Source organism: Camelus dromedarius, chromosome 18 (assembly GCF_036321535.1).
Source record: "Camelus dromedarius isolate mCamDro1 chromosome 18, mCamDro1.pat, whole genome shotgun sequence".
In the NCBI taxonomy this organism is placed as follows: Eukaryota; Metazoa; Chordata; class Mammalia; order Artiodactyla; family Camelidae; genus Camelus; species Camelus dromedarius.
Genome location: NC_087453.1, coordinates 17,510,302 through 17,535,730, shown reverse-complemented (window position 1 = coordinate 17,535,730; position 25,429 = coordinate 17,510,302). Strand labels below are relative to the sequence as shown.

The 25,429-nt window shown below is 52.4% G+C and overlaps 1 protein-coding gene across 2 annotated transcripts in view; it reads left to right on the top strand.

The window, feature by feature from the left end:
- CTNNBL1 (catenin beta like 1) overlaps nucleotides 1-6,601 on the top strand; it is a 143,842-nt gene extending 137,241 nt beyond the window's left edge. The window contains exon 16 of one of the 2 annotated variants that reach the window (XM_064475700.1): nucleotides 6,412-6,601. In XM_064475700.1, coding sequence (XP_064331770.1) covers nucleotides 6,412-6,500 — 89 coding nt within the window. In that variant the 3' untranslated portion in view covers nucleotides 6,501-6,601. The other variant, XM_064475699.1, reaches the window with a different exon arrangement.
- The last annotated feature ends 18,828 nt before the right edge of the window (nucleotides 6,602-25,429 follow it).

Sequence of the window (25,429 nt, the reverse complement as noted above, 5' to 3'; positions counted from 1 at the left end):
CTTCTGTGCCAGGCTTTTCATGTATAGTCTGTTTCTCACAAAGGCCCTAAAAGCAGAGTTACAGTCTCCATTTTGCTTACAAGGTAACCGAGACTCATGGAGGTTAAGGGGATGTTACCCGAGTCACTTTTAACATTGCAGACTGGATCCAGACTCAGACCTATACGCAGTCGGCCTTCCATCTGGCAAAAAGAAAAGGTCTAACTGTGCCAATTGGCTGATACACTCCTGTGGCATTTTAAGAAAGAAAATTCAGGGCGTCTTCCTTTACAAAGCACCCTGGCGTCACAGGGCACTAGGTGAACTCCTGAGATGACTGAGACACTTAGGAGTCCCTGTCCCAAGGGGAATACGTTCCCATCACAGGTGAGATAAATAACCACAACACAAAGCAGACTGAGGTCAGTGCTACGACTGGAGTGGGACTCAAGAAGCACGGTTAGTTCTCCTGGAGACTAAAAGGAGCTTGACGATCCAGGGAAGCTGCACAGAGGAGGTGTTTGCCTTTTTTGTTTAATTTTGATAAAATATACATAGGAGTTACCATTTTAACCATCACCACCATCTGTCCACAGAATTTATTTTCGTCTTACAAAACTGAATCTCTGTACCCATTAAACACTTACTCCCCACCCTCCTCCTCCCCAAGCCCCTGGCAACCGCCCTTGTGCATTCTGTCCCTGTGAATGTGAAAGACCTGCACAGACAGATGCACCTGTACATTGAGTCGTCCTCTCCTTGGACGTGGAGTAGGAGCTGTGACCTGGGAATACTTCTTAGTAAAATATTTGTGCCAAGGGTTAGCATGGAAGCCTCTGGTGAGTCTCTTAAATGTTTTAGGCACTGGTGAAATTTATTGCAAGATCGGGTGTTGCTGGGCTGTTTGGCAGAGGAAAGCTTAGAGGTTGGCTGACTCAAAACTCTTTCACTGGTGGTGAAAAGACTGAGCCAAAGACTTCAAAATGCTTTCAGAAACTGGCTCCTGGCCCTTTGATTTGCTTGTGTTCTTTATGGCTTGGAGTCTTTTCTTAGAAGCTCATAAACATGTATTTCCATATTGATTTGGGGCTCTTGGTAACTCTTTGCCTCTGTAATATTAAAGCTGTAGAAGCTGATAGGATTTATCTTTTGATGACATGTTGATACATAGGGTGTGGCTACTGTGGCCTCTAGGGTTTTCAGAGGCAGGAAAGGATCCTGGAGAGAGGCCTGGGCGTTAACCTTAGGCAACTGCCTACCCTGTCTCTAAGCCACAGTCCCCATGTCTGTAAGATGGGGGTAACCTGCCTCAAAAGGTTGCTGTGAAGATTAGATGAGATGCTAGAGGTAAAGTGCTTACCTGTTGGCACATAATGGGTGCCTCAGAGCGTAAGCTACCTCCAGTGTTGTGATTCGTGTCCGAGCTAACCCAGGAATAAGTAAAACAGAGAAGCACAGACCAGCAGGAATTCCGGCTCCTTGTAACTTGGGGTAAAAGTTAGTAGATAACATGTTTGAGCCATGGTTTCCTCAACTCTGTAAAAAACAAACCGAAAGGGAATACTACCCCAAGGAAGGCTGAGGTTGAGATGCATTTGGGGGCCCGGGACAGAACACTTACTCAGTAAATACAGTTCCTTCGCTTCCTTGGCCTAATCCTTTCACCAGAGCTGGCAGCAGCCGGGACTCAGATGCAGGCAGGAGAGCCTGTACCAGCACCCAGATCACCCTCCTCAGGGCTTGGTTGGGGGGCGGGGGTGCTTTTCCAACCAGCTAAAATGTCTCTAGGAAAGTGGGCTATGGGAATGTGACCCTGCCAGCATCCAAAGGGTCGGTTTCCTTCCCTTCTCCTTTAAGTGGGTTTCATTTTAATGACACCCTGATGAAACTTACTCCCTCACAGCAGACCCAGCACGTTCTCCTTCCCGAGCAGTGTGACGTTAGACCTTCCACGCCCATTGCTGTCATTGAGGAATCTCTGTTAGACCTCATGGATTTTACTTTCCCAGCTTGTATTTTGTGATCACTTATATGTCTTTGAGTGTTTTCAGCTTAAAAATACTGGCATCCCTCTTTTTCCTGTTCCCACTTCCTCCTGCACTTTTTAAAGGGTAAGCGTTTAAGGTCCAGGGATTGAACCAGGCTTGTGAGTACTGGTCCATGTCTCTGTCCTGGAAGACAGTTCTTCCTCAAATGCCAGCCCGGGTGCCCCCTCCCTCTCCCTCTTAACATAAACAGAACAGCTTGTATTCCATGTCTGAATCGTAAACCTGCTGTCTAAAGTTTGCTTTAATATTTATGCGTTCAGCACTGCTGCCTGTTTTTGAGCTCCATCAAAGCCTTTATTATAAGAGCATTTGAAAATGCTAGGGAAGTAGAGAAGGGAGTTGATGTACACACCACCTTTCTCACTCTCCAGCCCGACTCCCCCTCTTCCTCTATCCCCAACCCCAAAGTTCTCCCTTCATCTAGCGCGCGCGCGCACACACACACACACACACACACACACAAAGAGAACTCTTTCCTAAGACCTCTGAGAGGAACCTGTTCAATATTTATAAACTGCTGTAGCAGCTGTAATAACCAGAAGTAGCTGGCACCACCAAGGTTTGCTGCAAATAGGATTCTACTCTGGAAACAAAGAATGAGTTGGGGTAAGGGGTGGAGGATGTGCGGCGAGGTGCACCGTTGGTGCCAGCTGCTGGGGCAGTAGGAGAGCACCAGGGCTCATCAGGTCTGGTCCTGTGCCTGGCCCTGCGCCTGGCTCACTGTGGGACCCTGGCTGGTACGTTCCTGAGAACCTGGCAGCTCTGACATTTGGTGGCATGAGAGAGCATGAGAGAGCGTGGCCCCAGCAACCCACTCCACATCTGTTCTGGCCACTGAGGCCCCTTTCCCACAAGACAGTCCCTCCAGAGCTTTACCTTTTATGAGGACATTGTAGCCAGATGCCCTGCCAAGGCTGGGCTGCTGTGGAGGTTTTTCTCCTGAAGGATGGGGAAGAGGCAGGGTGCAATACTGCTCAGGTAAGAATGCGCCACTTTGGGAACCAGCTCCCCCACCTCCCCATGGATTTTGAGGTGCCATTTTCACTTCTCACACAGGTTCTTGGTTTGAATCTCAGCTCCTGAACCATTATAGACTGGGGCAAGTGGCTTCAGTTCTCTAATCAGCTGCAGTTTCCCCATCTGTAAACAGAGATGGTGCTCTTTGCCTTATAGGATTGCTGCAGAAATTAAGTGGGACAACAGATGTAAATGCCTGCACATGACCAGTGTTCACTACATGTGAGTTCCCATGCCGCTGTGTGCAAGACAGCCCCTCTTCTAGATTGTGCCCAGTTCCTTCATAGCCCGTTCCCAGAGAACAGGCATCTGACTGTTTCGTCCTTCCCCGCACACAGACAAGAGGAGACCCGTCCATCGGACGGGTGCTCTGTGTTCAATGGTGGCGTGTGTTTTCCTAAGGCCTCGGTAGGGCTGATTCAGCTAGAGGACTGATCCAGACTCTGTTCCTCTACTTTGCACATCCCTAGAAAGAGATTAGGTCCCTCTAGGGAAGCTGGCTTTCCTTGGAAAATTACTGCGCCAAAGGATCAAACGTTCCTCCACGTCCCTCTCTCCTAGGTCTGAGAATACACGAGGAGAGCAAAGTGTTAGTTCAATCCATTAAGACTCTTGCTTTCAGACCATGCCTCTGAGGGTATTGAATGCTATAACGGTCTCTCCTGGGACAGCGACTAGATCATTCTCACGTGAGTGAGAGATGCCACTTAACGTACAGCCCATAGCCTTCTTTGGTAGCCCAGTTCCTGTTCTCCCAGCACCCTAGCCGTCCCTTTAAGGAGCCTTAATAGAAGGAGTCACTGCCATTTGCTGTTGGAGGTGATGGATGGACCTAACAGAAAAGGATGATTTCCGGGGGGAGACACACAGCTGGCACATGTGTGAATCCCAAATCCTGTTTTCCGGCACATGTCCAAAGTAATATAGAGGACAGAGGGAAAATGAAGAAGCGGCCGGAGCAAGCTTATTTCCCCAGCATGGTGGCGGTGGGAGGTAGGGGAGGGTTTGCACACTTTCTCCTCCTTCCCCAGTCTCTGTCTGATTTGAATCAGCAGATGTTTTATTAGGCAGACGCCTCTTGCAGGAGAGTCTTCTATTGTTCCGTCTCAGGCCACCCCAGTCAGGGAGCAGGGGGCAGGTGTGCTCGCAGTCAATCTCATAACTGCTCTGAGGACTTATTCATTGCACCAAACAGCTAGTTGGCTCTCAGCCAGGCTCTGCTGGGAATTTAGCTGAAAGTAAGGCAAAGGCCCCTACCTTCATGAGGCTCTCAGTCTAGAGGGAGAGAGGGGACAAGGAGAGGATGACCTAGAAGTCAGGCCTGTGATGGAGACGAGGGGCCTGAGGACAGGAGCAGGATTGAGAGGTGACTAGGCAGGGCTTCACAGAGAAGTTGCCTTTTGAGATGGTCCTTGAAGGATGTGTGGGATTTCTCTGAGTGGCATTGTTGGCCTGAGCAAAGCAGGCTCAGGGAGGGAACTAGCGTTTCTTGAACATCCGTTATTTACTAGGTTCTTTATGTACATTTTCAGAGGAGGAGATTTTGCAAGGCCACTTAGGATTGTGAATTAGAGGCAGGATCCAAACACAGCCCACAGTGTTGCACCATCTCCCCTCCAAGGGCGAGGGCAGGGCGCAGTCAGCTGGCAGCGGAGTTGGATCACCGTCCTCCCTCCCCCTCCACCAAGCTCTGTCTCCCTGCTCCTGGAAGTCACCACAGGAAGCCCAGGGCCCCTGCTCACCACTCAGGCCCTGCACTCTCTAAACTCTACACATCATTTCTGTGCCATATCCCACCCCTCCTCACCTCCTAAAACCAGGTGACCACATAATCTAGGGGGACCAGGACAGTTTGGGGAATAAAGTAGAGGATTATTAAGTATTGTGCTGGGATAACCAGGTAAACTGGACCATACAGTTACCCACCTTAAAGCTCTTTGATTATGTCCTCTAGAAATCTTCTGTCGTCAGCATCATCTCCTGTATCCCCATCCTCTTAGGTGTGTTTCCTTTGTCTTCCTGCTCCAACGGAAAGTGCCTCTCCCTGGGGTTGGCCCTCTCAAGTGGTGCCTGTTTTCTCCCACACGCCTTTGTCCACTGGAGACAGTGGAGGGTCTTCCATGCTCCTCCTCGGCGTGTCTAGACCATTCTTTCTTCCTCCTTTTTCCCGAAAACGCCCAGCTGTTTGACTCTCACGTCAGTGGACTGTACCCCTGTACCTCTCTGTGGTGGTGCAGACAGCTGTTCCCCTAGTTCCCTGGAGGAATTCTGGGCTCACTGTCACCTTCTCCACTTTTCTGTCTTATTTCTTGGTGACTTCAGTGTCTCTTTCTCTCACATCCCATTTCCAGTCTAATAGTAAATCCTGCTGGAGCCACCTTCAGAATATATTTACAATCTGAAGACTTCTCACCTCAACTATGACCTCCTTGGTCCAAGCCATCATTCAATCACAACTCCTTCTTTCTGCTCTTGCCCCCACCAGGGTATCTTCCACACAACAGCTTGAGTGAGCTGGTTAAAAAGTCAAATCATGTCACTCATCTGCTTAAAACTCTCTTGCAGCTTCCCATCTCAGGGGAAAAGCTCAGGTCTTATGGTGGCCCCACACAACCTGCACCCCGCCCCCTCCCCTGGCTGTGAGCCCTGGCCACACCGACCTCCTTGCCCACCCTTGAAGGGACCAGGCACGCTCCCCTCCCCAGCCCCTGCCCTGCTTGTCCCTCTGCCACTCATTCCCAGATAGTCCCACACACACGTGATTGAAGCCTTTAGTCAAATCCCCCCCTCCCGTCTCTGTGAGGCCTTCTTATAGCAACCCTATGTATTTCCTTTACTTTCTGGTTTGTCTCCCCTACTAGAAAGTAGGCTCCATCGACAAGTGCAGAGATTTTCATCTCTTTTGATCGCAGCTTTATCCCCATTGCCTCAAACAGTGGTTCTCAGGCGTGAGCAGCATCAGCACCACCTGGAAGACTTGTTCAGACAGACTGCTGGGCCCCATCCTCAGAGTTCCCTAAAAAGTAGGTCTGAATAGGCCCCAGATCTGCATTTCTGAGAAGTTCCTGTGCGGTGTTGGTGCTGCTGGTTGGGGTCCACGCGCTGAGAACCACCGGTCTGGAACAGTGCCCACCCGTGTGCAGCCACTGTGTGTGTTGAGTGAGTAAAGGCCGCGCTCGGAGAGGACTGTGAGCAAGGAGAGGGGAGGGCCTCGAATGCAGGACCAGGGAGTTTGGCCACAGCTGCCACCACAGGCGCTGCTGGAGGCACCAGACAGCACGCACCCCCTTGGAGCTGGGGCTCGGGGAGGGATATGAAGTGACCCCACACCTCCAACCCGCGCCTGACGCTGCCTTTGTCTCCCCAGAGTACGCAGAGAACATCGGGGACGGCCGGAGCCCGGAGTTCCGGGAGAGCGAGCAGAAGCGCGTCCTGGGCCTGCTGGAGAGCTTCTAGGGGCCCTGGCCCTGGGCGGCATGGACTCTCTGGGCCTCCCCCAGAAGCAGTTTTTACACAGCTCAGTGTGACTTTTGGACAAATTAAAGCTAGTTTTGGTATTCCTGGGCTGGCATTCTTTGTACCCTCTAACCTCCTCCTGGCAGCTGTCACAGGACACATCTGAGGAAGGGTAGCGGTTGGCCTCACCCTTTCAGTGAGCAAACTGAGGCTCAGAGAGCAGATCAGGGATAAAGTGGCCACTGTGGCTGCCCCAGGGACTGTGGCGAGGCTGCCCATCTGCAGCTGGGGAGGGAAGGGCATGGACTAGGCACCCCTCTGGGGCTTCCAGCCCTGACAGAGAGCCCGGGTGTGTAACACGAGGCACATCGCTTGTGCAGAAGCATCCTGGGAAGGGCCTCCATGGTGCTGCAAGGCCGGCCAGAGTGTGTGGTCCTCAGAGCCGCAGTCTGAACCCCAGTCACACATCAGAATCACTCTGACTGGGAGGGGGACTTAAAAGTATGTATCAGTGCTGGGCCTCGCCCCAGAACAATGAAATTGGAGTCTCTCGTGCGGCCCGGGTGCTGGTACTTACTTGTTCTAAGCTTCCAGGTGGTTCCAAGCATCAGAATGAGAGCGAGCTACCACTTTAGAGTGGGCAGGCCTTGGGTCCAGATCCCGGCCACATCGTCTACCAGCTGTGGCAGTTTGAGTAAGTGCCTTTACCTTCCTGAATCCCACTCCTTCATCTGCAAAGTGTGGATAGTAATACCCCTTTGGTGATTTGTCTTTCCGTCATAAGTCTGTGGCTTCAAAATTGCAAGTTGCACCCATTTCACAGGGACTGTGAGAAGGTTGGTCTCCTCCCTTACAGAAGTCGGCATCCTTTAGCCTGATCTTAATCCATCACACAGAACAGGGTCCTCATGAGTGAGGAGTGGAAGAACCAATTTAGAATGAACTGTTTAGCCCAGGGTCAGCGAATAGGCTGCAGGGGACGCCACACGCCCTGCGTTGTGCCTGTGGCCACCATTCAGTCAGAGCAGCTCTCGCTGCTCAGGGAGCCCCAAGGGGCAGTGCTCCTCCGGCAGCCACTACCATCTGGCCAGAATTGACTTGCCAGTGAAACCTGTTTGCTATCCCAGGCAGTCCCCCAAAGGACTCTGAATAAGATGGCACCTGTATCGCGCCTGGATTGGGCTGGTGATAGAACAGTGAGACAGGCCCTGCCCTCCTGCTGCTCACCTCCTGCCTGGTGGGAAGATGGGCCGTGTGCCAGTCACCACCAGGAGGTAAGCGTTCCAGCAGAGAGGTGGCCAGAGCGTGTTGCAGGGCCTGTTACAGACTTAGAGTTGCCGTACGGTCACATTTTGGATTTGGTTCTTTTTATTTCACTTTTCTGCAATGATAATAGCTGCCATGTATCAAACACCTGCTATGTGCTACTCGATTTACATCCGTTCTTTCTAACCTGCACAGCAGCCTTGCCGGCATCGTTATCCCCAGTTTTCCGAAGCCAAGACTGAGGTTCCCAGAGGGTAAGTAACTTGTGTAAGGCCCTTGACCAGTAAGCACAGAGCCAGCTTTCAAAGCGAGGTCTGTCGGACTCCACAGCCCATGCTCTGCCCTCCCCCGAGCTGCCTCTGTCCAGGAGACAATCACGGATCACTGACTGCCACAGTCTGCTTCGATCTGTTCCACTGTCCATGTGGGATTTAATGAATTCACAAAGAATAAAGCATGTCCAGATGCAACCCATAGAATCTTAGACTTTTGAACTACTTTTTTCATGCTTTAGATATCATTAGTCCTTCAGCTTTATTTTCTTTTTAAGTTTTGTTTTTAACTAGGTAATGCTTGTACACGGTACAGAGTTCAAAATTTAACAAAAGGTATACAGTGAGGAGTCTCCCCTCCCATCTCCCCCGCTCCAGGCCTCCCTGTCCTTAGAAGCAACTGCTATCACCTGATGATCTGTCCAGAGAAGTTCCATTCAGCAGTTTCCCAGCTGTGTTCTACCGAAGCCCCAGGCTTCCCACAAGTGCATCAAAGGCCAACATAGAAGAGAAGGTGGTCAGGACTCCAGGCCACTCACGCCCTCAGCAACAGTCACCCCACTCTGCTCTGCTTCTGATGTTGGGCTGCTTTCTAAGGTTTTCTTTTTCTGTAAAGTTCCTGTGCTAAAAGGAAGTTTGAATTCACACCTTCACCTTCAAATGAGGAAGTGGTCCCCTTTTCCATTGATTTTGGGATGGGAGGGCCTGAGGGGAAGGTAATCCTTTAGGATTCAGAAGCAGTGTACAGTTCCAGGGGTTTGGGAACCAAGGAGACGGGATGAGGAAAAATCTTAACCTTGGCCCGTTTTACAGAGCGCCATGCAAGGCTGAGAAAGGCTTTAAGAACAAGGGGAAGATCCTCATCACTAGCCTTGCTCACCCTTAGACTCCTGGGGTGTGTCCTACCTTTTGTGTCTGCTCATGGCTGAGACTGCCTCTCTGAGCGGCCCCACTCCTCTGGGAGAATTTCTTGGGCTTCAGTAAAGGCCCCCTTTGCCCTGTGGTTCAGAACTCGACTTCTGTGTCTGCCACTCTTGGGGTTCACAAGCTCTCCCCTTCAAACAGAGCCCCTTTGTGTGTATCCTCGTGCCCATAGCTGAGTCCAGGACATCGCATCCCAGAGGGGCAATATTCCTTCTCCTATCTAAACGTGGCAATAAAATAGCCTTTAAACAATATTAGGCAGAATGTCTTCATAAGGGAAGTGAGGATTTCATTTTCCTCTCCCTTCGCAGCTCGCTGCTATGTTTGTGTTGGTCGGCACGCCTGAATTCAGCGGCAGGAGGCAAGATGGGCCACGTCTAATTTAGAGATATTTGCATGCAGGCTGCATTCCTTTTTTATCTAGGGGAAATGCGTTGTCAGGGAAGCTGGAAGGCATCCTTCAGTCACCCCTCACAGCAGCACCAGTGCCCAGGTGGCATCTTCTGCCATTACCAAGAGCGTCAATTCAGTGTCAACAGAGAGACGAGACTTGCTTTCCTAAAGGCAAAAACTTCTTGATTAGATTTTCTTACCCCACAGTGGAGGTAAAAGCAGGGCCACATTTTTCAATCTGTCTTGCTCCTTAGTGCACATGGAAAGTGGTTGGTATCACAGCAGTGGGCCTTCGTTATCTGTGCCGAGAAAATGGCAAGCACTCCTCCAGTCACCTCTCCTTGATGAGGTAACACACGCCCTTGGCATAAACTTCAGAAGGTACATAAGGGGATACAGTGCATAAATCTCCCTGCCAGCTGCGTCTCCCGCCTCCCCGGCCCCTCCCCAGGAGCAGCCACTGCTAATGAGCTGGAATAGCCTTTCAGAGGTGGTCTTAGGTGTTTTCAAGTGAATGAAAATAGAGTTAACACAAATGGTGGCATATTCTATTCTGCACCTTGCTTTTCACTCTACATCCACCAAACTCAGGGTTCCCCACCCCTTTAATAGCCAAGCTCCATTGCAGAGCTGTACCATAATTTAGTTAATCGCGTTAATGGACATTTAGGTTGTCTTCGATCTTTGACTATTACAGTGCTGCAGTGAACATCCTTGTATAGAACGTCATTTCACACATGTGTGAGCTTAAATTCCCAAGCCAAATTGCTAAGTCAGAGAATGTGCATTTTTCACTGCGTAGGTATTGTCACGTTGCCCTCCTTCCATCGAGGGTGTCGGTGAGGGCCGCCCCACACCCTCTGTGACCCTGTTCACCGACCTCGTCTCTGCCTCTCTGTTCGGGAACAGTTTGTTGTCTGTTTGCATTTCTCCGGTGAGTGAAGTCATTCAGTGTCTCAAAAGAATGGATTTATTCAGTGTGTGCCATATTAGCTGATGCTCATTGGGCTCTTGCTGTCAGCTTTACTCCAGTGAGCACATTTAACCCTCATTCGTGAGGGGGAGGTACTTTTTTTTTAACAGAGATACTGGGGATTGAACCTAGGACATTGTGCCTGCTAAGCGCTCGCTCTACCACTGAGCTATACCCCCCAGGGGTAGGTACTTTTATCATCGACCCATTTTACCAATGAGGAAAGCAGATTGAGAGCCTCTGTGGCTTACAAAGTGACAAGGCTGGGAGGGGAACGTAAGCAAAGTGGTTCCAAAGCCCACACTCTTGACCCCAGAGCCACACTGCCCCCCAGCTCTGTGGCAGACAAGGGGCTCCACTCTATCACTCTGGAAGCAGAAGCCTGGGGAGTGTGGGGGCAGCCCCAGAGGAGCAGCCAGCTTGACTTCATGATGGAAGCCCCTAGAGGCCCTGCAGGGCCCCTGCTCCCTCCCTGTCTCTCACCTGTGTCTCTCTCCGCCACAACAGAGCAACAGAGCAACAGCTGTAACGTTCACCTGTACCTGCCATGAGCCCTTTCCCTCTGCAGCAGTGAGGAGGAGCCATCTTCATGCCCGCTTGGAGAGAGGATCCCTGCCTACCTCCCGCCCTCACCCTTCTACCAGAGTCCACCCTGCCTCTGCCGTCCCTGGAGCCCAAACCCCTCTCCCAGCACCTCCCTGCTCTGCGCTCCTCATCCCACATTAATGTCACTGTCTCCTCCCAGTCATCCCCAGGAAACGTTTGCTGAGCACCTGCTCTGTGCCAGGCCCCATGCTGGGCACTGGGCCATGCACTCCAGCTTGAAAGGCAGTTTGAACTCCCCCACAGTAGCCAGACAGTGTCACAAGAGAGCGATTATGGGCTGCAGTAGAGGTAGGGGGCAGAGAGGGGCCCCCAAACCTGGCGGGAGAGATGGGAGAGACAGGCCCTGGCACCATAACTGTGTCCTGAGTGACTTTCACAGGAGCCTTAGGCTGGCCGTGAGTCTTAAAAACTAAGAGGAAGAAAGTCATTCGAGGCAGAGGGAACTGCACCAGCACAAGGACGGGGCCACAACAAGGCAAGGGGCCTTTGGGGACCTGGGGGTTTTCAGTTACCTCTTTGGATGCCCCGGCTACCCTGAGGTTGGCAAGGCCGGGGCTGAATGAGCTCCTGGCTGTGGCGGAACCTGACGGAACCACCTGTGTGTTGATGTCCTGGGCTTTATGGGAGCTCAGGGGCCACGTGGGTCCAGAGTCAGCTTGTTCCAGTTCAAGTCTCCGCTTCTTCCAGGCTCGTTCAGTCCTCAAGTGATGGGGAAACAGGTACCACTGGGTGTTGGTGAAGCCTCGATTCTGACCCCTCAAGCAAGATCCAGCCTCGCAGGCTCGTCCAGAAAGTGCCCAGGCACCACATAGATCAATATTAGCTGAGTGAGGCCACCGCTCCTAAGGCAGTGGGAAGGCTGCAGGAGGCCTCCCACAGCCCCTGGGAAGAGTCTTTGCTCTAAAGCCCTAAAGATCAGCTGGGGAAAAGCCACCAGGGGTGGGTCTACAGTAACCAGGACCACAGTCTGACCACAGCTGAGGAAGGTTCCAGCCTGGCTCCAGCTCCTGGGGCCTCAGCAAGCCCGTGCATCCAGGAAACACCCAGGAGCAGGAGGGTAGAGGACCAGGGGCCCCCAGCCCAGCCCCTGTGAGACGAGCACTCTTGGAATCTTGGCTCCCCTTCACGTGGGGACTGAGAGGGTCTCTGAGGGACCATCCTGGGGAGCCCTGCACCTGTGACCAACTCATGGTACCCAGGTGTTCAGCTGTCCTCCCACCATCATTTACTGAACACCCACCACAAGCTGTGTAGGAACAAAGCAAACATCATCCCTACCATCAAGAGTTCATGTCCTCATGGGACAGACTGAAGGACAATAAACAAGTAAACAAATACACAGAGTGATAACTCAGCATCATCAAGGAGCAAACACAGAGCAAAGCAATGGAGACTAGGTGCTAGGGGAGCCACCCTGAGGTTGGGTGGTCTGGGAAGTCCTCTCTGATGAGACGCCTTTGAGCTAAGCTCTGAATGATGCCAAGGAGCTGGGTAGCCCAAGAGCTGAAGGAAGAGGTTGGTTCCAAGCAAAAGCACAGGTGCAAAGTTCCCAAGACAGACAGAAAGCACCACCAGCCTCCAGAAAATAGCCCAAAGAAGCCACTGTGGACCCAAGTGTGAGGCAGGGGCTGGTGAGGAGTAAGGCCAGAGAGGTGGCCAGGGACCAGGTCTTGCAGGGCCTTGAGGACTGTGGAGGGGCTTTGAGCAGGGAAGGGATTTGCTCTGGTTTTGAAAAGGGACTGCTCAAGTAGAGGACACACTGCAGAGACCAGGATGGAGCGGGAGACCCAGGAAGAGGAGATACTGGTGCTTTGGTCCAGGAGGAAGTAGTGGGTAGAGACAAGGGCACTGGGGATGTGCTGAGGCAGAACCGACCAGTCACTCTGCAGGGAGGGGCCCCTGCCCCAGGGAGCCTTCCCCCAGCTCTGAGGACTGGGAGCAACTTCACAGGCCCAGCAGGAGTCAGGTGGGGCCAGCAGAGAGAGCTGCTCAGTATATAAATATCTTTAATGAATAAATAGAAGTGCTTTTAGGGCTGGCAGAGTTGTATCATTTCCACCTGCCGTAAAATTTCATTAGAAGCAGGCGCTGCAGGGGGAGAGGGATGGCTGCAATAAATCTGCCCACCCACCCTCAGGCCCTGCCTCCTCTCTTAGCTGACGCAGCCCCACTCCCTGGAGAATCCAGACCCAGGCCCTTCTCCCCAGGCCTTCCTGGGGCCCAGGGGAGTCTGGTCCATCTTTGCAACAGACCTACAACTTGAACAGGCAAGAGGCAGCAGTGGGCAGGGACATGTAGCTTGGCACTGAAATCCAGGGGCCTCGCTTTATTTGGGAAATGGGCACCGGAATTCCTGCCCCCACCTTTGCCCTCCCCTGGTTGCAGGGACTTTACTGTCTCCTCATCTCATGCAGATTAGGTGGGTCTCAGAGGTAGCAGTAATTAACATTGCTGAACTCCTGGAACAACAGAGCTTAGGGAAAGCGGACCTTAGGGTCAATTTTACAAATGAGAAAACAGAGGCCCCAAGAAAGTAGGTGGCTGTCCTGAGATCACACAGGATCAGCAGATCCAGCCCTCCAAAACCACCACAGCATCAGCAATGTTATTCAGCACTGACTACATGCCTGGCTCCTTGGGTCTTCCCCACATTCTTGTGATATGGAGACTATTATTATACCATTTTGCAGATAAAAACACTGAGGCCCAAAGAGGACTAGGATCCAAGTCACCCCATCAGTTAGTGACAACCAGGTAAGAGTCCAGGTCTCCAGCCTACCTCAGAGCCTTTTTCTGCTTTATTCAAGCGTGGTGGGGCTGGGATTGTTTCCTTGAGTCCTTCGAAGGACTGGGGTGGAAATTTTGCCGAGTGCCTACTACATGCCAGGTAGTCTTTGAACCGAAGGTCCCCAGCAACTTGCAGCATCCCAGTAGGTTCTTCCAAGGTGCCACGCTCACCTCCGTTTTACAAATAAGAAAAGGAAGCACAGAAAGATGAAGGAATTTGCCCAAGGTCATACAGCTGAGTCACTGATGCTGACCATGGCTGCCAGCACTCAAATAACTGGAGATCCTCAGGCCCCTCCCTTGGCCCCACTGCCACCCTCCCCCGACTGGTGGGTTTAAGGCCAGGAACCTTGGCCAAACAGACAGACCCAACTGGCAACCCGCCTGAGCCCATGATTATCAGTTAAGCTCATTAAGTGGCCACAACAGGTTGTGGCCTGGGCCAGCTGCCTTCCCTCCCGACCTTACTCCAGCCTTCTTGGGAGCAAAGCCTGAGGACAGGTTCTTGTTTTCAGCAGCTGCAAGTAAAAGTCTCTCTGTAATTGGGAAAGATTAAAAGATGGACAAACAAGTTTCCCCAAGCTGACCCTGTGGATCCACATGGGCATGGATGCTGGAGACAGACTACCTGGCTTCAAATCCAGCCCTGCTGCTCCCCAGCTGTGTGACCCTGGGTGAGTCACTTCGCTTCCCTGAGCCTCAGTCTCCTCATCTATAAAATGGGGCGACAGTGCTATAATACTGCTCACTGTCTAGACCAACAATGACCTGATATCTAGGAAGTACTTGAGCATCTGTAATGTGTTGACCAAAGGTCATAACATCCTCACCAGTACCCTTATCTTATTGGATATTCTTGTTCACTTTCCCCACTGGATTGTGAGCTGACTTATCTTTATTTATACCTTCCAGAATGAAGGTGCAAACCCATGAGGGCGTCAATCCATCCATCAGCAAACTCCCAAGCCAAGGTCCTTCAGGAACAAAGAGCGAGCAGTGTGCTGTATGTAACAAGCGCTCTCTAAGAGGTCAGGGAATTGAACCAAAGTGCCGTGGGTGGGCCTAAACAAATGGGCCTCACTGATTCTCCCCCACCCCATACCCTTGTCCATGCCCTTCCTTCTGTGTGACTTGCCCCACTTCCCACTTTCCCAAACCCCTGCTGACTTCTCTTTCCTCAAGACCAGCTCCCTCTCTGCGGAGCACAAGTCTTGCCCTCAGGGGGCTCCCAGCTTCGTGGGAGAGACAGGCAGACATGACCACCATCAGCCAGAGCATGACAAGCAGAGGTGCCAAGAACCCCACACACTCTGCCCTCAGCCCTGAGGCCCCCCAGCTCCTCTCCCCCTACACCCCACCTTCCCCAGGTCCCCAGTGAGCCTCCCCTGAGCTGGCTCCTCCCCTCTGCCTGAGGGCGCGGCTGTGTTTCATCCATTTCTGTGTTGCAGCACAGGGCCTGCCATCCTGTAGGTTCTCCTGCAGCATTTCTTCAGCAAATATTTTCTGAGCACTTGCTATGTGCCAGACTCCATGGGGATAGAGAACAAATAAGACAGACTTGCTCCTTGCCCCATTGCCTCCCAAGCAGGGGAGACAGAAGTAAACAAGTAAGAGATAAACCAGCAAGGCCACTTAAGGTGGTGCTAGGAGCTATAAAGGAAATAAAAGAGTGACTGGAAGGAAGGGTGGCTACTCTGGTCTGGATGGTCAGCCTTTCTGAGAAGGTAGTATTGGAGTTGAGACAGGACTGATGAGCAGAGTGGCTGCCAGGAGAAGTTGGGAATAACATTCTAGACAAAAGAAATATCAAGTGCAAAGGCCCTGGGGCAGGAGTCAGTTTACATGGTGAGAAATAGCCAGATGTGCCATAGGAATGAGAAGGAAAGCATGGGGAGATGAGGTTGCAGAGAGGGGCAGGGATCAGACCATACAAGGCCTTGTTTGCCAGAGTAAGGAGTTAGGATTTTCTCCTATATGCAATGGGAAGCCACTGGAGAGTTTTAAGCAGAGAAGGGAAATGTGTGGAATATGACCACTGAGTCATGGAGCAAGGGAGGGGATGGGTGGAGGAAGGGAGGATGAGAGGATGAATGATGGAGTGACAGGCAGACTGAGACTCTGGCCTCCTGCATGGAGGCAACGCCACCATGTGGAGCAGGATCTGGGCCCCTCCTGTCCTTTGCGTCCCTCTGGCTCACTGTCTGGAGTGGCTGGCACCCAGCCTGGGCTCACAGTGGTCAGAGCAGCAGACACAAAAGTAGTTTGAGTCAGGGTGCAAAGCAAAGGTTCCAGGAACATCTGAACTGAGTTATATCTGGGAAGGTCCCTGCCACTTCCAGGAGAAGGCAGCTCTGGCCCAGGAATAAAAGGGAGAGTGGAATTTCCCCAGGATGAGAAGACAGGAGGGGCTTTCAGGAGCAGAGATGAGTGGGCAGAGGTAGAGAGGCAGGAAAGAGTCCAGCTCTGAGCTGGCGGCTTTACAGCCCCAAATCCAATTAGTTGTCACCACAGCCCATTTTATAGATGAGAAAACCAAGGCTCAGAAAAGGGAAGAGGCTGGAGAGTCACAAGGCTATTCCAGGTGAGAGCTGAGACTTGAACTCAAAGCCCAAGAATGGTCAGAAAAGTACATCCCAACATTCTTGTGGGAAATGGGGAGCCTACCTGGCAGGCGAGGGGTAGGGAGAGGATACTGTCAAGACACACAAAAATACAGCAGGTGGGCAGTGTAGCTCATTCTTCCTGGGGCATCCTGGAGGGCATTGTGAAGGAGGTGGCGTTTGAACTCAATCATGAAGGGTAGAGAATTGGGTGGAGAGAGGAAGTGGGGCAGGAGGGGAGAGGTTGCAGAGGGAAGAACGCGGCAAAGGCCCAGAGGGAGGGAAGTGTGTTGGAGGAAGTGTGACAGCTCTGGGGTGGCCTGAGCATGGGTGAGCAGAGGGAGCGAGGTAGGGAGGGGGGTGGGGCAGTAGTAGAGAAGGTGACTGGGACATGGGCAGGAACCACATGAGGAAAGTTCAGATGCCAAGGCCAAGTGTTTGTACTCCTATCTGAAGGCCTAGAGGAGCCCTGGAAGGGTTCTGAACCAGAGAGAGAGGCAGGTCACATACTGCATGTGTCTGAAAGACTCTGTTTTACGCACAACAGATGGAAAAGGGTAGGTTAGGAGGCTGAGAGAGCAGGAAGGGGGCTGGTACTGTTTAGGCATGCAGGCTGGTGGCTTCAGGCAGGACTGTGACCTTAAGGATGGAGAGGAGGAGACATATCTGAGAGCTATGTGTATGGGGTTAGAGTGGGCTGGGCTTGGTCAGGGATAAGGGGGCTGAGAGCAGAGGTGGGTCCCCTAGAGGGCTGAATAGCTTGGTTACCTCCCCTGGCCTGAGACTAAAGTCATTCATGAATGCATTTATCCATCTCTTGGACCACCCATTCACCCACCCACCACTTACCCCCACTTCCATCCGGCCTATATTAGCGCATCTCTGGGTTGGTCCCTCTGTGTTTTGTGGGTGGATGTTGGGGGGCATGGGATGCCTGGCCTGGTCCCCAGCTCTCTGGAGCTCTTCATGGTCTAATGACGTGACCATAGTAACAAGAAGTGGTCACATGCCGAGCACATGTGAGAAGGGAGACAAAGTTGGGAGGAGGGGTGGGGGGAGAGGAGAGGAGGAGGGGGTTCAGTGCAGTTGGGGATGGTGGGTCTGCAATGTCATCGTCCCAGACAAAGGACAGTACATTATTACTGTTATTAATTATCATTAATCTAATTAAATGGCAATTACAATTAAGAACACAGTGATAAAAATGCCACCTTGGATTTAAATGCCTCTTCTCTGGCACCCAAGTGAGTGATTCTCCCTGAACTTGGCCCACCCCCCACTGCGGCAGCATCTCCAACCCTTGTGTCTCAAACTCCCAGCTGAGGGATCACAGGATCTGACTCCCCTCATTTTACAGATGGGCAAACTGAGGCTCAGGAAGGGGAAGTGACAGGCACCAGGGTCACCCACAAGTCTGTGGCAAAGGTGAATTCAAGCCAAGAAACCCGATTTCTGCTGCTTCCCAATTCACCCCTGGGAAAAACAGCTGTCAGAGGCAGCCATCCTCTGCCTGATTAAACAAGGCAAATTCTATCGGAACAGAATCAGAGACACCCCTGGACACCTAATTACACAGGCTGGAACAAGGAACACAGGCAGGGAAATAGAAATATGAACAAACAGTGCAGCGAGACAGCAGAGGCACCCTCCCCCTTGGCAGAAGCCATCATCTTCCCGAAGTCTCCGGACAGGACTTACCTCCTGGTCCTTGAATAAGATCCCTGCTCCCCAGGAAGGGGCTCCCCAGCTGGGGTTCACACACACACACACACACACCCCCAAAGGGACAAACTGGAGCTTGTGCACTCAGGGCTGGAGCAGTGCCCCCTCTCAGAGCCTCCTCCAGAACCGCAGGGAAAACTGATGTCATTTCAGGGCTCCAGCCGGGACCTCCGGGGCCAGACGAGGTAGAGCAGAGCTGAGCTGGAGCCCACACTGGGCTGGCCCCAAAGCTCTGTCCCAGGCAGGACCCAGGGCTTTGTCTGGGTGCTGCCTCTCCTCTGGCCAGGGCCCCGCCGAGGGCCGTCTCAGGAGGTTTTGTCCCATCAGAGTGTTAGATGCAGGGGCCTGGGCTTTGCTGAGATCCTGCAATTACATATTGGGCCAAGTTGTGAGCAGGTGAGGGAAGAACCGTGGTCTGTTTCCATTTTCATGTCCCCCACATTAGCAGGCACCAGGTACTAATGAATGGGTGAATTCAAAATTCATTTCACCATATTTATCTAGCACCTTCTGTTTGCCCCTGCGGGGCTCTGGGGAGACAGAAAGGAACAAAACAAAGATCCTTGCTCTCTAGGAATTTATGAGTGGAAGGAGACAGGCACAAAGCAAGCCAAACCAACCAAAAGAAAAGAATGAAATGATATAATTTCAGATAGAAACAGGTAAAGCAAAGAAAATGAGTTAATGAGATAAAGAGCAAATTAGAGAGTGTGTATGGCAGGGTGGAGGGACATCTACTTGAGGTAACATGGTGCTGGAGGGCCTCTTGGAGGAGGTGAGGTAAAGCTGAGACCTGAAAGGTGAACAGGGGCAGCCAAGGGTGGAGCTGGAGGAATGTTCTAGGCAGAGGAAACAGTGAGAAAATTAGAACTGGATGAGCCAGTGGATGGATGTATAAGCGAAGCAGGGGAACGGAAGTCAGCAGGAGGGGGGTCTCCTGTGAGAAGACAGGCCGGAAGCCATGGCCAAGCAGGTGTCCCCCTGCCCCACCCCGCATCCTTGATGGCTCACAGTCCACACCGCCCCCCCGCCCCGAGAGTCCCACGTCCCATGTACCAGCCTTGTGCGCCCAGCATCAGTGCATCCTCTTTCCCAAAGCCCCCACCAGAGGCTTCCTCCAAGGTGACTTGCTCTTTAGTTGCTATTAGTATTACTGGTGCGCCATTAATAATCATAACCCCTCACCTGCCCCCTGCTTTTCACTTTCCACCTTACTGTAGGTCAAGGGGCCTAAGAAAAAAGTCACTGAGCTTTCCAAAGTCTCAGGTTCCCCATCCCTGGTTGGAGAGCGTGAGACACACCCATGACCCTGGGGTTCTGCCTCTTCCAGGCCAGTCTTTCCCAGGGCAGACTCCGGGCTTCATGTCATGTGACTTGGGACAAGTTACCGGCCTCCCTCAGCTGCTCTTTCCATCTTGAACACAGAGATGGGGGCAGTACCCCCACCGCCTCCACCATGTTGCTTCCCACACATTGGCTCATTGAACTCCCACTCACAGCAACCCTGCAAGATAGAGATAGGATTATTGCCTCACCCACCCCCTTTACAGGTGCAGGAACTGGGCCTAGGGGGAGCCCTGTGTCTTGGCTGGAGTCACATAGCCAGTAAATGATGCAGTGGGATTAAAACTCCTGCCCTGGCTGAAATTAGACAGCTGTGATGTTTCAACACGAATTTCCCGATTCTGATGGTTATGTTGTGGTTATGTGAGACTATGTTTTTGTTTAGAAAATGCACACTGAAATATTCGGTGGTGATGGCATTATCATGTACAATGTTTACAACTTTTCTGTAAGTTGGAGATCAGTTCAAAATTTTAAAAATGTAAAACATCCAAAATACAGAAACAAAAACCAAACAAACAAGGCCTGTCTTCCTTCCACTCTGGGCTCAGGGTCCAGGCACAGCTGGGCAGGGCTGCCACCTGCAAGGTGAGTGATGTGATTTTTACTCCTCCCTTTGCAAACCTGAATACAGAACCTCAGAGATGTCCAGTCATACTCTGAGGCCACGCAGCCAGTGAGGGGCAGGTGGAAAAACCGGAGAGAGGGGAACACGTGGGTGGGGAGGGCAGGGTGAATCGCGGCTGGGAGGGAAGGCCTCTACGGGTGCTGGGGGCCAGGCCACTGGGCCAAGCAGCACCCCCACCCCTGCCCGTCAGAGCCCTCAGGCCTCCCCGGGCTGGCACCCCGGCCAAGGGCTGATTGGCCCCTCCCGTCCCCAGAGCTGGTCCTACCGCCGCACCTTAAGCTGCTGCGTGTTTTCTTGTCTCTGATTGTAAACAAATTTGACTAAAGAGGTAAATTAGAAGTTAATTAGAGAGAACATGATTGATGAGGCAGTTTGCCGTGATTGGGAGGCGTGGAAAGGATGGGGCTCCCTGCACAGAGGCAAGGGAGGAGGGGGCAGCGGGAAAAAAATCACAGACCTGGGGATCTGGAGGAGGCACCTGGCGTTGTGAGGGGCCCTCTCAAGGGTGCCCTTTCTTCTAGGCTCCAGGGTCAAGGCCAGGGTCCCCCAGGCACAATGAGACCCTGGAAATGGGGGCAGGCCCTTGCAGGACTTGGGACGAAGAAGACAGCTTGTCCTGGGTATGGCCAGACCTTGCATCCTGGATGCACAGGCTGGGATGGGAAGATGTGGAGGCTTATCAAACATTCACACAGCTCCAGGCCCCGTGCATCAGCTCAAAACCTTGCAAGGTCAAGGCTGTGACTCTTTTCTACGTTAGGTGCTCTGGGAGATTCAGAGAGCTAAACCAGCATGCCCAAGGTCACACAGCTGAGACTGACCTCTAGAGTGTGTCTTTCCCAGTTCCAGGCTGTGTGCCTGGACATGGGTCCAACCTCCTAGGCAGTGCGGTTGCCGGGTGGGGACCTCCCTACAGCAACCCCCCCAACTTACGTACCTCCAGCAGTAGTGAGCTCATTTCCTCCAGAGGCAGCCCATCCAGCAGCAGGACAGCTCTGACTCTGGAAACATTTGTCCTTGTGTGGACCTGGTGTCCCACCCTCCAGCCCCACCTCCAGGCCCTAGCTCAGCCCTTTGCCTTCTTCCTTCCTATCCCAGAACATAGACCAATGGAGGAGGCACCTTAAAGGTCACATCATCCAATTCCCTCATTCTTCTGGGGAAACTGAGGCCCAGAGAGGGACCAAAACCCCAGAGTGACACAGTGAGTGGGTGTCGGTGGGTGCAGGGTCTGGGCTCCCCTGCAGCTGAAATACTGCCCCCCTCACTGTGCCCCACATCTTCTGCTCCCCAGGCTGAAGAGTCGACTCCATTCATTCATCCATTACTTTCCTCACTCATTCATTCAACAACATTCACTGAGACCACACCGTGTGTGTGTCTCAGAGAATATGAGTGAGGAGAATCAGACTGGTCCCTTGAGGTGCTCACAGGCCAGCTGGGGGTGGCAGGGATGCAAAGAGGAGGGGCTAGGGGCTAGGAGGGCCCGTGAGAGGAACAGTGGGCCCTTCCAGGAAGTGGCACTAGAGCCAAGCTCTGAAAGAGGTGTGGGAGTGTTCCTGGCAGAGGGAAATGTGGTGGGAGGGGACTGTGGTGAGAGGGAACCGGTACATTCTAGAGCCCACCAGCAGGCCAAATGGCTGGAAGAGAGTGTGAGGGGGAGCCAGTGGGAGGTGAGGTCGCAGAAGGAAGCTGTTTGGAGTTTATTCTAAGCAGTGGGAAGCATGTCCAGTTTTAAGGAGGGGAGGTTGGTAGGATTTGCATTTGTAAAAGGGCACCTTTCCAGCTTTTTTATGGGAGAAGTGACTGTGGTGAGGGGTGGGTGTGGGTGGATGGGGAGCCTGGCTTCCTGCAGCTGGGGAGGGAAGGGGTGGAGGGCAGGGAGAAGTGTGTGCTCCAGAGAGCGAGAGATACACACACACACAGAGACAGGGCTTGGGGGTGGAGTCCATCTCAAGGGCCACAGGGCTGGGTGGCTGGGGGCCATTCCTGAGATGGGAAACCCAGAGGAGGGCCAGGCTTGAGGGGAAGATAGAACCTGGGATGGGGACGGGGGCGTGTTATGTTTGGGGAGATTTTCAAGAGGAGAAGGGCTCTCGAGAGGGAGATACTTGGTCAGGGCCGATGAAAGCCTGAGCCAGACTAGAGTCCCCCAGAGGCTGATGAGCTCACGGGTAAGGATGTGTGGTCTGCAGGCCAGCCCCTCCCTGACGCCCTCTTCCCTGCCAGTGAGTCAGTGTCCCTCTGGGACTCGGTGGGGGACAGGGCTGGGAGAGGCCAGGGCTGGACAGAACAGAACAGACCACCCCCTCCCTGTCAGTGCTACCAGTGGCCACATAGCCTGGTCACTGGCCTCACCCTGTTGGTGGAGCTGGAATCCTCCCGAGAGCCTTGAAGCCTTGAGCTTCCATCACTCCTCAGACTTCTCCAGGCCTGAGCTGGAGCCCATCCTGAGAACATTCACTGAATCAGAACAGTGACATGGAAAGTTGGGTCTCACTGCTCCCATTCTGGATCCTGAGCCCAGTTATCTACCGGGTGCTGCAGTCTGAGTGATGGCTGTTTAGTTCAACAGTGACCCTTCATGATAAGCTCTGCTTTCATTCCCATTTTACAGGTGAGGAAACAGGCTCGGAGAGGGAAAGGGCCCAAGGTCACACAGCCCAGAAAAGGCAAGAGTCAGGATCCAAACCCAGACAGGTGGTTGGCCAGCTGCCTCTTGAGAGATGGACAGGGACGTCCCTGCCTCACTGGGGTGGGGTGAGGAGTGGGACAGAGGCAGTGGGGCCTCGCACACCCCACCTGGTTGTGGGGACAGAAGCATGGGAGAAAGGAATGGTGATTCTTGGAAAGTATCTTTTCAGGGAGCAGGGAAGAGGAACAGTGATTGAATACTGGATGCAGGAAATGCTGAGGCCAAGGTGGAGCAGGTACCCATAGGATGCACATCTGACCTATGGCCAAAGGTGGCTTCCTTGGGGACACAGACCTTCCAGCCTACTCAGTGCTGAGGCATCTACTTCCCCCAGTGGTGAGTAGCCAGTGGGGCACAGGGTGGAGGATTGTGATGGAGGGAGGTGGAGGCCCAGGATCCAGGACTGTCTCTGCCTGTTCATGGGATGTGTGGTCCCAGAAGTCTCTGGACTTCCATTTGCCTACCTGTACAGTGAGGTAAAGCAATAAAATGAGTGCCTGACAGCTATAGATTATCCTAGAGACAGCAAGGACAGACAGATCCAATAGCTAACACTTACTGAGCCTCTGTTGTGTGCCAGATGCTGAAGACTGGTTTTTCATACACATCTCACTTCATTTTACATGAAACTCAGTAAGCTAGAGGGTCATCAGCTCCACTTTCGAGATGAGGAGACCGAGGCACAAAAAGGTTGAGTAACTCTCTCAGAATCACACAGATGGGATGGGGTGAGCCTGGCTTCAAGCCTGCTTCTGTCTGGTTTCTATTCTGCCACACACAGCCCCGCACATGGGGGGCTGTGTACCCCCACGGGAAGTGTATCCTCAAGGGTGTTGGAGCAGGTAGGTTTGGGGGAAAGGGCTGGCTGGGAGCATGGGAAGAAAAGTACAGTGACTGTGGGTAGAAGTTAGCAAGAATAAGCCAATGTGTGACTCTGGCTAAGTTTCTTTATCCTCTCCAGTCTCTGTTGCTCCATCATAAAATGGGGAAAATCATAGCCCTCCTCTCTGGGCAGTTTCAATGAGATGACAGATTTAAAGCCATAGGCACAATGCCTGTTTGTTAAACTGATGCCAAGATGCTGTCTCATCTGCTTTTACAACAGCCCTAGGGTTGGGAGAGGGAAGGTGCATGTCTCTCCTTCAAGGAAACTGAGGCTCAGAGAGGTGAAGAGACTCACCCAAGCTCACACAGATTAGACTGGAACACAGTGGGTGAATTCTCACCACTGCATGCACCAGCAAAGAGAAGATATTGGATAGATGATCAATACTGGCTGGCTGACTGGCTGGCTGGATAAAAAAATGAAAACAGTCACACCGTCCTGGGAACTCTCTGCTCTCTGAAGGTGCCTTGTTCTTAACCTGGTTTCTCATGTGGGGGGAGGAGGGGAGCAGAGGGCTGCAGCTCCAGGATCCTGAGCTGCTTCTGCTCATCCTGCTGTGTCCCCACCCCCTCTTCTGCTCCTAGAAGGCTGCTTTTCCCTGGGAGGGGGGAGGCTCTGAAAGTTGTCCCCCCCCCCCCAAAATGCTGTGCTGCATTCAGAATCCCAGCTGGAGATGTTCCTGAATTAGAGAGGAATTTATCCCCTCCTAGAGCTGCTGTGGCATGATTTACAGGCCTTGGTGAGTGCCATGAAAACCTGGAGCAGGTTCCAGCCATTTAAATATAATTACCTGGCACCTCCATCCAGTCTCCTGATCATTAATATGAAAGACCCAGGACACCTGATGATGCTTCCACTTCAGCCGGGACCCCTGGGGAAACCCCTCTGTCCCCACCCAGGTCCAGCAGTCTGGGTCAAGTTGCTCTAGACTTGTCATTACCACCTCCTCATCCTTGCCTGAAATTTCACCATTAGAATGTCATTCCTTTGGTTTGATACTCCAGCTCTGGTTTTAAAGGGCATTTGCTTCATTGCAGAGAACGAAGTCCTGGGTCTCTAGAGATCTATGTTGGAAACCTTGTGCGTTTTGGTCAAGTTACTATTCCTCATTTCCTTCTAGAGTATTGAGCTGGAAGGGTTCTCCAGCGATGATCAAGTTAAGCCCTCCCATTTTAGAGATGGGAAAGCTGTGGTGCAGAGAGGATGGCTGGCAGAGGTGACTTAGAATTCAGGGGAACAGGACTGGATTAAGGCCAGCGTGCCTGACTCCCAGGTCCACCTGACAGGAGTGCCAAATCCCAACATCAGAAGGAGTGGGCCAGGCTGACCCTCTCCACTCTAGCTGGGATTTTGGCCCCAAACAACACCCTAGGAACTGAAGGGACCTTCTTGCAGCTTAGAGTTCAGGCCAACAGGTCACCTGGTGGCCATCAGCTGTGTCATCTTGTGCACACCTCTGATCTTCTAAGTCTCAGGCTGCTCATCATTAAACAGGGGTGTCAGTGGTGCAACCTCACCGGATCACTGTTGTTGCAAGGAGCACAGTGGACAGAAAGCACTCAGCTCAGTGCCCAACAGGGCCGACGTGTTCCTATTCAGAGTGAGGAAGAGACAAGCTGGCCCCTGGATCTGCACTTGCCAGTTACACAACCTTGGGCACCTCTTGGGCCTCCATTTCCTCATCTGTAAAATGGGCATGAAACAGCTACCTTTCAGTATTATGAGGATTTGACTAAAAAACATGATAAGCACTTGGCATATGACCGGGCATATTCTAGGACTTCAGCCTGGGCTTGGGCTCCAGCTCTGACATTCACTTACATGTGACTTTGG